The sequence below is a fragment of the Myotis myotis genome, unplaced genomic scaffold (genome assembly GCF_014108235.1).
Source record: "Myotis myotis isolate mMyoMyo1 unplaced genomic scaffold, mMyoMyo1.p scaffold_m19_p_16, whole genome shotgun sequence".
Classification (NCBI taxonomy): domain Eukaryota; kingdom Metazoa; phylum Chordata; class Mammalia; order Chiroptera; family Vespertilionidae; genus Myotis; species Myotis myotis.
The window spans coordinates 35,658,420-35,671,173 of record NW_023416320.1 but is presented as its reverse complement, the minus strand read 5'-3'; the positions used below and the strand labels follow the sequence as shown (position 1 = coordinate 35,671,173).

The 12,754-nt window shown below is 43.9% G+C and overlaps 1 protein-coding gene across 1 annotated transcript in view; it reads right to left on the bottom strand.

The window, feature by feature from the left end:
• The window catches only part of PREX2 (phosphatidylinositol-3,4,5-trisphosphate dependent Rac exchange factor 2), a 217,378-nt gene extending 209,733 nt beyond the window's left edge, over nucleotides 1-7,645 (bottom strand). The window contains exon 1 of the mRNA XM_036338466.1: nucleotides 7,452-7,645. Coding sequence (XP_036194359.1) covers nucleotides 7,452-7,568 — 117 coding nt within the window. The 5' untranslated portion in view covers nucleotides 7,569-7,645. The remainder of the gene's footprint in view (nucleotides 1-7,451) is intronic.
• Nucleotides 7,646-12,754: the final 5,109 nt, after the last annotated feature.

The following is a 12,754-nucleotide window of genomic DNA, read 5'->3' as shown; positions in this document are numbered from 1 at the left end:
AGCCCCTTACAATACTAACCCACTTCTTCCCTTGCATTTACCACCAAGCAAATTGAAGATTTTTCTTCCTCCTCTTTACCTCCTCAGCTTCCACTCATGTCTCAGCTCATTCTTCATCAGTCTCCTGCTCACACACACTACTGAAGCTAAAATCCCAAAGACGCTCTAATTGTCTAACCTTCCCTCTTCACACTACCTACTTTTCTAAAGTTGACACTTGAAAGAAACCTTTCTTTGGGGAACTAGATCCTTCCTTGTCTTTCAAGAGATCACTCCGTCCTGGTTCTTTGTTTCAACCTCTGAGGGCTCAGTCCAAGTCACCAGGGCACTCTCCTCTTCCTCTAACCTTTAAACATTGGCTCTCTAACATCCTACCCTTCTCTGTACGTTTTCTTCCTCAAATTGTTCCCCGTGTGTCATCTGATCCACTTGACAGGTGCAACATATATGACTAGTTAATTTCTAGATCTCTAACTTTTGCCCCAAATTCTTTCCTAAGCTTTATCTTCCTATCTCCAATAATGAGCAGAATTGGCAGCTCAGTGTGTCCAAAACCAAATTCCCTTTTCTCCTCCTCTTCCTCCCAATGCTGTTCTGTCCCTCACATTCCATTTCTCATTAAGGACGCTACCCATCTTATCTTCAAACTAGAGACCTATGTACCACCTTATGTTCTCCATTCTATTTACCTTCACTTCCCAGTGAACACAAATACTAAAGGTTCTACCCAAGAAATGTCTCCTAGTTGTTGGGTGTTTTGTGTTTTATTGTTTAGTATCTTCGTCAATGCCTCTACCTTAGACCAGACATTCCACGTTTCTTACCTGAGCCAATGCAATGGCAGAAACTCCTAATGGGTAACTAGACCTCAACTTTGTTCCTCAAACCCAATGATAGAATTATATTGATAAGAAACAAAGCTAATCTCAATAGATACTATTTTTTCCATTATGTCATCATATTATAATAAGATATAATTATACAAATGAAACCATAGACTAAAGACACATCCTTCTGTGTAGGGAGCAGGCTCTGGCCACATGATTAATTCTCCAAAAATCAGAATTATGAATGAACTCCATTTAGTTCATGGTACATTTACTGCAAGAGTAATGACCTCTTAAGGGCATCTTCCTGATGCCATCCTCATGTATACACTTCAGGCTAATGAGTAGAAAACAAAGAACCCAGGCAAATCAGCCCAGGAGTGGTGCCTAGCCAGAAGGATCAAACAGAAGCTATTGGAGGGTTTAAGGTTAGAACAGGGCAGAGTCTGCAGACCCTTAGAGCAAGCTCGCTTAGGTAGGAGAAGCCAGACTGTCTGTGTTTCATGTCACTTCTAGGGTTCTTGGCCTCACCTTTAGCAAATAACGCTTTTTGAAAGTTATAATTTGACCCAGATTAAGGGGAGCAAGGACAGGTCTTCTCTAGATTAGGGTTGTTGAAGAGGCAGTGCATGCTGAGGGCTGCTGAGGTGGCAGGAATAGAAAATAAGGAGAAGGAATTTGAAGATGACACAGATTCAGGGAACTTCTTCCCACATTCCAAGGTCACACTGAACATGCTACTTTGGGGAAGTGGATAATTATCTTCCTAGTCTGGCACATTCCTCCTCAGCCCTCAAAAGCCAGCTCTATTGTCATCTCTTCCCAAAAGCTTCCTTGGACCCTATACTGAGGGAGCACCTTGATGCCTCCCTGCTACGATGTTTATCATTCTACTAGAGGCCCAGTACATGAAATTCACGGGGGGGGGGGGGGGGATGAGTCCCCTCAGCCCAGCCTGCACCCTCTCGCAATCCAGGACATCCCTCTCGCAATCCGGGACCACTGGCTCCTAACTGCTGGCCTGTCTGCCTGCCTTATTGCCCCTAACCACTCACCTGCCTGCCTGATCACCCCTAACCACTCTGCCTGCCTGCCTGCCTGATCACCCCTAACCGCCTCTGCCACAGCCTCCGCCACCACGGCTTCATCCAGAAGGACGTCCGGAAGGTCGTTTGGCTGTCCAGTCTAATTAGCATATTATGCTTTTATTATTATACGTAGTTGCACCTGCCACACCATACTGTCATTATCTGTATACTAAGGGTTAGGGCTGCAACATGAATCGGGGGGGTGAGGGGCACAATTGCAGACCATAAGCCTTAACATAATATGCTGAATCTATTCATCATTGCCTGGAAAAGTTAGATCCTGACTGAAAGAAGTTGTTTTCAAATTCATGCAAACTGTTTTGTTTGTTTGGCTTTATTTGCCTGTTTGTTTTCTTGAGCACCTGCTATTTACAAAGCACTGTATTTAGGCCAAGAAAAGCATGCATAGGAAGTAAATGCACACAGGAAATAAACGCTCAGACCCTGTTCTCTTGGGGTTTACCATCTAGTTAAGTGGTTTTTCTCACGGCTTTAGCAAAAACACAAATCAGAAGAAGGTGGAGAGCCGGGGTCCACCTAAGTCAGCCCCCACCCTGACCCTTTGTGAAGCCAAATCACAAAAGCCTGGAGCTCTAGGGAGCACCATGGGAAAGAGCTAAGAGATACACCTGTTAGGCCAAAGAAGATAATGAATATGCAACTGTTTAGGGTAAATTGGAAAGCACCGTACTAACTATGGTTGTATGAAGAGTTCTTACAGTCTTAAAGTCAACTGAGCAAGGACAGACTACCGTGGGAAGGAGTGCACCGGCAGAAGGAAGCAGAGGGGAGGAAGCAGGGCCTCGGAGACACAGCTAAAAGGTAGAGGAGACTGTAATTACGCACTAAGGATGACCAGCATGTGTGGCTCCGTATGGCACTGCAGCATCAGAGGAAATAAGAGTGACTATTTATAGGGCCCTCCTGCCAGCCAGACTCTGGACTGAGCCCAAAGCATACTTCATCTTGTCATCATAGCAGCCTTGAGACATTTACTGTTTCCCCATTTTACAGACGAGGAAAATAGGCCTTGAAAAGTTTTGGAGTGTCTCCCAAGTTACATAATACATCAGAGACAGGACTAATTCTGGAGTACATGAGGTCAAGCCTGGACAGATAGCATATTTCAGTATCTCTGGTTTATGGAAAGACACATAACTTTGTCTGAACAGCCTACAGTGTGGAGTGATCCTAGTTTACAGCTGTTTCCCACTGTAATTATTAATAGCTCTGCCTTTCACTCTCAAAAGTGTCCCAGTTTAGACAAAAAAGTATATGGTCATCCTGCCTCAATGCTACTTGCTATAGTGAAACATGTCTACCCAATTTTCCAGGCCCAGTGCAAAACAAAAATGGGAGGCCTTTTGTTCAAACGGCAGAAAAAAAGTACTATCAAAGGTGCTGAAAATACAAAGTCTTTTTTCTTACGTGTATCTGCGCTGCTCACACTCCACTGTCCCACTGAACTTCACTTGCAAAAGACAAGTTCAAAGACAAAATCAGCAAGAATTTCACCCTAACTAGGTAGCTCAGTTGGTTAAAGCATCGTCCCAATACTCATAAGTTTCAGGTTTGATTCCTGGTCAGGGCACATATAAGAATCAACCAATGACTGCATAGTAAGTAGAACAACAAATCTCTCTTTCTCTCCTTCTTCGTCTCTCTCTCTCTCAAATCAATAAAAATGTTTTTAAAAGACTAGCAAGAATTTCAAGATGGTAATGGCAGAACATTAAACCTACCTAAGGTCCTTCTGAATGTTAAGCCCCATGTGACTGCTGTGAAGTGAGACCCATGAGGTTGGCCCTGGTCTGTCCTTTTTCTGTCCACTCAGGTGGGTCTGTGAAAGCATCATGCCCTGTGACTGGATTGCAAGCAGGAAACCAGTTGCAACCTACTATTGTCCAGACTTTGGACATGTTACTAGACCCATCATAGCATTCTTTAGAAGACATGTTTTAGAGTATTTCTAACGAAGCACAAAATTTCATTGCCCAAACAAAACAAGAAGATATATTCAAGCAAATTTGGTCTTTCTCCACCATTTTCTTTGTCCCAAAAATAAATAATCCAGATAATGTAATTGATCCATAGTCTCAAATGAAATTTTAGAATACAATGAATTGAAATAATAGTGTATTACAAAGTCAAAAATACCTCGATGCCTGATTTAAATCATGTTTCTGTTTTACTAAATGCAGGCAATAATGTTTAATTTAAAATATTTTGTTACATAAATACATATGTGCCTAAACTTAAGTAATTTCCACTAACTATACAGACCAAAATCAGAAATTTAAGGATAATTAAGAAACTGTCCTTAAAAATGGGTGAGGGGAGGTGGGGAAAGGGTGAGAAGAGACCAAAGATCTTATAATGCATATATGCACTACCTAGTTACCTATGGACAGAGACTATAGGGTGGTAAAGGCCTGGGGCAGAGTGGGAACCAGGTGTGTGGGGGGGGGAGGGGGGGCAGTAATGGGGCGGAGGGAGTATTTATCAGTAATACTCTCAACAATAAAGATTTTTTTTAAAGGGGTAGGAGTTTAGAAGATGAGTCAATTTGCTCATTCATTCATTTATTCCTTCAGCATGTACTGATTACTTACAATGTCTCAAGCACAGAACAAGATTCTGGGGAAACACAGGTGAAGAAAATGTAGGCCTCAAGAAGCTTGCATTCTAGTAGAATGAAACAAAGGTAAACAAATAAATGCATAAGCTTTCCTTAGCGCTAAGGAAGAAGTAACCACAGGGAAGAGTAGGTACAAAGCAGTGAGCATTATTCTAACCTGGGGGAATGCAGGGTGGTTCATGAAGTAACCACAGGGAAGAGTAGGTACAAAGCAGTGAGCATTATTCTAACCTGGGGGAATGCAGGGTGGTTCATGAAGGTTTTCCGAAGGACTTGAACTGAGCCTTGAAAAGCCCAGTAGGAATCCAGCAGGTAGCTAAGGGCTAGGGAGGAGCGAGAGAGGAGCCCTGAGAAATCATGACACGCAGGGGAAGAGACAGCCACTCCAAATGACAGCAGCAAACTTAAAGGAAAGTCTCTCATTCAATCAAGAAGTGTGCGCCTGGCAGGCACGGGAAAGAAGGTGCATATGGACAGAGAAAAAAGGCAACGTTCATGGGCTACCTAGGGGTGGGGGTGGGGAGAGGTGCTCTCTCCAGCGAAGGTGCAGAGCTAGAAAAGAGAAGAGAAAGGATTCAGAAGTAAAAATCTTAGTAAGAAGAGTCATCCCCTCAGGCCACACAATCATTTAATCAAGAGCAATAATACCATTTTGATGGGTTTATTTATGGGCCCGCAAGTAAAAATATGTTCTTGATAAAACTAAAAATATGTTTTCTATCTCTTTGTAATAAAGATGAGTTACCCTTCATCCCTGTGAATGGCTTGAAGCAATGACAAACATCTACATGACTAATCTAACAAATATTTAAATTTGACTGAAGAATGCACTATCAAAGCTTTGCAACTAATTTACCACAGTGCTTATTTAATATTACAGCTAATTTTTTAAAATAACTTTCATTGTTTGTGTGCATTTCTGATTATTCCATTAGGATAGACTTCTAGAAGCTGAATTACCAGCCCAAAGGGTTTAAATTTTTTTAAAGCTCTTGATACATATTAGATTAGGCTAAAATTAAAACTAGATGGACCAAATATAATACATGGAAATTAAATGTTACTATCCATAATACCTAAAAAATAAAAGCTAATAGTGTATTATAAGTAGATCTTGGCTTTGAATAGTTAGTTATAAGACTATAAAGAAGTCAGGGTAAACTTTTGTTAAGGATGACTTCCAGGCCATGTTTGCGTGTGTGTGTAAACATACATGTGCACACATAATGGACATAAGAAAAGGAAAAGTCCATAATTTCTGCATGAGACGAAAAGAATGAAATTATAAGGTGATCTACTTGTAGGTAGGAAAATATAATTTATTTTATACCTCCTATCATTTCTATCGCTATATAGCAATAAGTTTGCAGTTTTAATAATCAGGTGTTAAGATTAGAGGAAAAATGATATTTTAAATAAAGATCAACAACTTGGTTTTTAAGGAAGCTTAGGTTAGCTATGTCTCTAAATTAGGACTCTCCACAATATCTTTTTCATAAACCTCCAGAAAGAAGGAAGGAAGGCAATTTAAGAAGTGACTCAGATTGTTCTAAGCCAAAGGACTTTGTCACCACCAAAGTTTCATGAAAGCCAGTTTGAGGCTATTAAAACTCAAATCTCCTTTAAAACATGCTTTTCTTTTCTTCTTCTTTTTTTTTACATTGCTGCATGGACGCGTAGAATTCTATTTATAACCAATTACCAGTATATTCTCAAATACACAACATTTCCAAAGAGCGTGGCCCCTGGGGGGCTCAAGGAGATTGATTTTTAACTTGAGAAATTACCCAGAAGCCAACCTGTGCATCTTACATCCCTGGAGACATTCATTGTTCTTTCCTTTCTGCCCTAGTTAAGAAGTGAATTTCTTCTGTCATAATCATAAGCAGAAAGTTTACATCGTTCAGAAAACTGAGCAGGAAGTTTGGCTTAAGAAACATTTCCCTTTGGACCGGGGTTACCAACAGGGTGGTGGAAGAAGGTTAGATTTGGGGGAGATTGCAAAGCCTATGGCTCCTGAGTCTGAACGATGCTCTCCCGGACATCTGGGTGGAAAGCAGCCAATCCTCAAATTCTTTGTCTTTGCAGCAGTGGGGGGGGGGGGGGGGGGATCAACTTTTGAGTGAAGTCTAAGAAGTTTCTTTCACTCAATGTTGTCCCTCCCGGTCCTACAATGAATGAACCGTTTACAAAAGCTGACTCCCAGTGAGCCAGGCTGAAACTTTGAAACAAAGTTCCTGCCAGTTCTAGGAAAACTTGAAGTTGTTTGACATGAGTTTTATTATGCGCCTCTCCTGGGCTCAGTGGGACCCCAGAACCTGAGCGGGAACTGATTTAAACCCGGGGTGGGGGGTGGGGGAGGAGATTGTAGGACTAGGAAGGGGCGACCACCACATGTGGCTCTAATATCGAACAGCTGCTAGAGGCCACCACCCCGCTGCTCTCTCAGTGCCGACCCTCCACCCGAACCCTGTTTCAAAGATTATTCTAACGAAAGGGACTTCCCCGTCCTGAAATCTGAATAATGGGCTCCGGCTCTAGAAGAACCAAGTACTTTTTAAAAACTAAATGCATTTAGATGTAGCAGACTGACTTTCCTCCGCGAGCCAAAGTCTTAACACAAAATCCCCAGGGGAGGAAGAAAAGGGGGGGAAAGATTGCACAATGTGATCCCGCAGGCCAGGCGGGGAGGGGGGCGGGAGAGTGAGGAAAGATGCCGGGACTCCCGGGACCAGCTCCTTCTCCCCCTCCAGCTCACTTTGCAAACCGGCACCTCTCCGAGGCGCGGGGAACTCCGGGCGACCCCCGGCACCCACATGTCCCCGCGGTCCACGCCCCGTGCACACAGCGCCCGCGATGCCGGGAGCGGTCCGGGTCCCCGCGCCGCGGGACACTCACCGACACCAGGAACTCCAGCGTGGCCACGTAGTCCCGCTCGGTCTTCTGCAGCTCGCTGAGCACGCACACGCGCAGGCGGAGCTGCCGCTCCGGGTCCCCGCGGCTCTCCTCGCTCATGCTGGGATGGTGGGCGGCCGGGCTGCGGCGGGAAAGGAAAGTTGCGGCCTCTGCAAAGTCCGTGGCGGGATCGGCGACTTTACAGGCGGGGGAGAGGCTGGGGCGGGGGGCGGGGGGGACAGCAGGGGTCGCCCGCTGGAACGGGGGCGCGGGAGGCGGGGGCCACCGCAGAGGAAACTCCCCCGGGGGATGGGGCTCCGGCCCGGGACCTGCGCGCCCGGCCCCGCCGCTCCGGCCTCACACGGTCCGGGCTAGAGGCGAGGCGGCTCTGGCAGCCACCGCGGTGACTTGGACATTAATCAAATGCTTTGTATCCATGTGACTCCGACCCTTTACCCTTCGCCAAATCTCAGGAAAAAGGAAACACAACCCTGGGGAAGTGTGTTGCGTGCCAGCTAACTAAACACACACACACACACACACACACACACACACACACACTCGCTCACTCCCAGTCAGCACTGGAGATGCAACTAATGGGAGATCCCAAACCTAGGAGGGAGGACAGACTCGAAGTCACAGCTCCGGGGGTCGCTCCTGGGACTCCCGCCTATTGTTTAGCTTTAATGTGTTTTGTACAAATCCTGAAAGCAATGAAGCAAGTCCCCACGGTTACATAACTGGATGGGAACAAAAACAACCATGGTATTGACCCTCCTGTTTTTTGGGGGGAAAAGAGGGGGGAAAAAACCACATTGATTTTTTTGTTTTATTCAGGCACAAAACAGGTTTGCTTTTAACCCCCTCCTTCCCCACTCCACCCCCCCCAAAAAAAAAATTTTCACAGGGCTGATCCCCTCCTGGCTGCACTGGGAGAGTCAATTAGCATAATAAATAAAGACACTATGGGAAAGTGACAGCCCTGGCCTATGCAGTAAGCTCCAATACAATGAGCATCACCATTGCTCTATGCTGTTTTGAAGGGAGACCCTTTGCAAGTCCTTAACTTTTTTTCAACATTCTAGATAGTATGTAAATCCAACCAGAGGCAAGAATATATGTGCCGGTTTTGTTTCTAAGAGCTGCTATAACTTAAGACACTGACCCTAATTAAAGAGACAGAGTTGTTAGTGAATGCTCATCAAAAGATGCAGATAGATTCTTAAAATCAAGAGCGTGTCTTGATTTTAATGTTTATGTTCATTGCCTTTTCTCACTGGGAAACAGATCCAGGAGCTAATGAGCAATGACTATTTTCACTTAATTTTTATACTAGTATAATTTAGAATCATCGAACATAGGCAAAAGTAATGAAAAAAATACCAGAATCAAAGAGCCAAAACACAAGTAAGCAAAACAAACCATATACACTTTTGTCTTGATACTATTCACATGTATTTTTCAGAGGCATTTTTTCCTACTTACAACAACTTTAAACAGTCCACACTAATGACACTTAATAAACTGAAGAGTGAATGGTTCTGATGCAAGAATGTGGCATGTAAATCTGTTCCAATAGTTGCAAGCAGTAGCAAAACTCTAAAAAAATTAAGATGCTTTCCAATTATTGATAGTAAAACAACTATCAGTTCTGCAGATGATGTCGTTAGAGAGCATAGTTTGTGATGAATCACTGTGCCCCTCCGAATGCAACAAACGGGGGCTGTCCTCGTCTCCTTATATGAAGGACCCCGTGTTTGACTGATGTGTGAACAGCTGATGGGCAAGATGTGCTTTTCCTCTTTCTTTTGCACATGTCTCTTTAGAGGTAGCCGTGAGCAAAGAAGAAAGAAGTAAATGGCTTCACACCCTGTGGCAGAAGAACAAAGGACAAGGCACATGAAAGAGCAGCCTTCACAGCACCTAGTAAACAATAAACAAAAGGAATAAACGGAAGACATGGGAAATGGGCCTCCAGTAATGAATGGGAAAATCAAACATGAATGCATTTCCTCCCCCCTAGGTCTGCACCCCCCTCTAAAGTAAAAAGTAAGTACATAAATCATGCTTTCTATCAGGTGTTCTCCCAGAAGAAGTATTTCTCTCTTACTAATTGTTCCCAATTGGAGAACTGTTTATCTAATTTCTTTCTGCCAACAAAGGAAATTAGTCTATGCACCACCCCCTAGAGAGTCAGTCTTACCTCTGAGAGCTTGAGCCACCATTGAGCTTGAACCACCAATGGGGTTTTACCCACCCAGAGCATGCGCCTCAGGTCCACGCACAGGTGCTGAGGACCTCTATGTGTATTGCATAGTGCAAGGGCATAAGACCACAGAGACCTTGATCTCTAGGCAAATGTTTCTCAAGGTGGGTCACAGACAAATGTATGACAGTTCCCTGAGATCTTGTTAAAATGAACATTTCCGGGCCCCATCCCAAATGTATTGAATGAGAATCTCAAAGATGTGAGCCCTAAACTAATCTGACAAGGTCTTCAGATTATTCTTAGACACACTAACATCTGAAAGCCTCCATTCTAAAGACTTACAATTGAGTGGAACGGAATGGAGTAATTCTATTAAAAGACAAACTGTGCCCTAACCGGTTTGGCTCAGTGGATAGAGCGTCAGCCTGCGGACTCAAGGGTCCCAGACTCGATTCCGGTCAAGGGCATGTACCTGGGTTGCGGGCACATCCCCAGTGGGGGGTGTGCAGGGGGCAGCTGATCAATGTTTCTCACTCATCGATGTTTCTAACTCTCTATTCCTCTGCCTTCCTCTCTGTAGAAAATCAATAAAATATTTTTTTAAAAAAAGACAAACTGTAATGAGTGCTTTGCAAAAAAAATAAAATGTGCAAAGGAAGCTAGCAGAAAAATATTTGCTTAAGTGTGCAGAGTCAGACTCCTCTCAGAAGTGCCCCTGTAAGGGGATTATCAATGGTTTCTGCCCACTCTTCCGCTCCTCAGTGTACCCCTCAGCATCATTCGTAATAACGACCGGCTTCAGGGCACTGACTAGAGCCTTCTGCCAGACAGCTCTCGGTGTCTTCTGTAGCCCTGGCTGGAGTCCTTAATTCCTCATCAAAGACAGAAGAGCATAAGAAAACAGGGCTGGAGTGTCTGGAAACCTTCACTTTAATGGTAAATAAGGTCTTTCATAAACTCTGAATGTGCTGTATCCCTCCCCGCTTCCTCTATTGAAACTTCAGGCTCTGTCTGCCAGGAAAAGGAAAGCGACAACAAAAATGATGGACAGGATCCAGTTTTTTTTTTCCTGAAATGCTAATGAGGTTGAAGCATCCCATAAAAAGGAGATGGGAGAAGAGAAGATAGAAGAGGCTGCTGAGTAGTAAAGTTGCTCAGCCATTAAATGTATTTCAGATGCGTGAACTTGGCGTGGTTAGAGCCCATGATCATACGGTTCAAAGAGCCAACGCACAGGGCAGAGCAGGCTTCCTTGGTCAGGCTGATAGAAGGACTCCTGGACTAAAGGAAAAACCCAAGGATGTTTCTTTGTAAGACAATGGCTTCCGTGGTCATATATCAGATCGAGATCATGTTAGCCTTCCTGCCATTTCAATACTAGGTAAGGTCATAAATAAAATTGGATGCTGACATTTATTAAGATAACAGCATTGAAAAAAATCTCTAGTTAAATAAAGAATTCTAAGAGACAGACTGTTCTTTATTTACAAGTAAAATTGACTCTGGTATTTTTTCATTACTTTGGACTATGTTAGGTGATTCTAAATCATACTGGTATAAAAATATTACAGCCCTGGCTGCTGTGTTCGGTGGTTAAAGCATCAGTCCCAGCACCGAAGGTCTCACATTCGATTCCTGGTCAAGGATGGATGGTCTCAGATTTGATACCTGGCCAAGGGGGCATACCTGGGTTTCTGGTTCGACCCCAGGCTACAGTGTGGGCATGTGCAGGAGGCAACCAATCAATGTGTGTCTCATGTTTCTCTTTCTCTCTCTCTCTCTCTCTCTCTCTCTCTCTCTCTCTCTCTCTCTCTCATTCCCCTCTCCCTCCCCTCCACTCTCTCTAAAAAATCAATGGAAAAATATCCTTGGGTGAGGATTAACAACAACAATAAATATATATAGACAGATAAATATAAATATAGATAGATATAGATATAGATATAGATCAGACACATTCAGCTATATAATGTATAGTTAAGAGTCTTGGACAAGAAGCAATTCTAAAAAGACTTGTTAATTCAGTTATATTTTAGTCATAACAAGCATAGAATGTACTGGAACATGTAATTATTTCTATCATACCAATTCGAGGATTTTAGTATTGCCCTAAAGGATAAAATATAGTTTTCATAGCCATGTTTTAGTTTTAGATACAATGTGTATGACATATAAAACTAAATAAATGTTTGGGTAGGATTATTCTAGCAGGACTCTAAAGTTCTTAAAGATGTGCTCATTTCCACACTGGCTAATGTGAAGCTAATGTGAAGATAATACGTATGGCCATGTGATCCCAGGGAGCAGGAGTGTGGGGAAGAAAAAGTGAACTAGAGGAAGAGGGAACACCAGCACAAGAAGGAACAACAGAGCTGGCCACCCCTCTGGGGAACTGGATGCCCGAGTGCCTCCTATAGGACCTTCCTCCCGCGCGGCCAGCCTGGAGGAGGGAAGAAGGAAGCACCTCCTCATCATTTCCTATTCTCAACTGGCCAAGGATTGCTGCGTGGTCCCTGCACGCCCACCTTGCCCGTGCATGAGTGCCTAGAGCAGCCGTGGGCAAACCACGGCCCGCGGGCCGGATCCGGCCAGTTTGAAATGAATAAAACTGGAAAAAAAAAAGACCGTACCCTTTTATGTAATGATGTTTACTTTGAATTTATATTAGTTCACACAAACACTCCATCCATGCTTTTGTTCCGGCCTCCGGTCCAGTTTAAGAACCCATTGTGGCCCTCGAGTCAAAAAGTTTGCCCACCCCTGGAGAGGTTTCCACAGATAAGATCCGAGTGAGGAAGCGAGAAGGGTGAGGCCCTCTGAGGCTGTTCCTGTGTCAGACTGGTCTGAGCATCTGAGGAGCTGCTTCCATGATCATCAGGAATAAGAGGTCGAGAGGTGTGTTTTGTTTTGTTTTTTCTTGAATACATGGGTTTTCTGATCCTGTTTCGAGTACTTCAAGATACAGACAATGTCATTGCTGACCAGCCTCTCTGGCTGCATTCCATGCCACACCTCCCTGTGCAAATGCACCCCAGCCACACAGTACAATGCCCACAGTGCAGTCCTTTCTCCTGTCACAGCACTGACTATTCTTTAT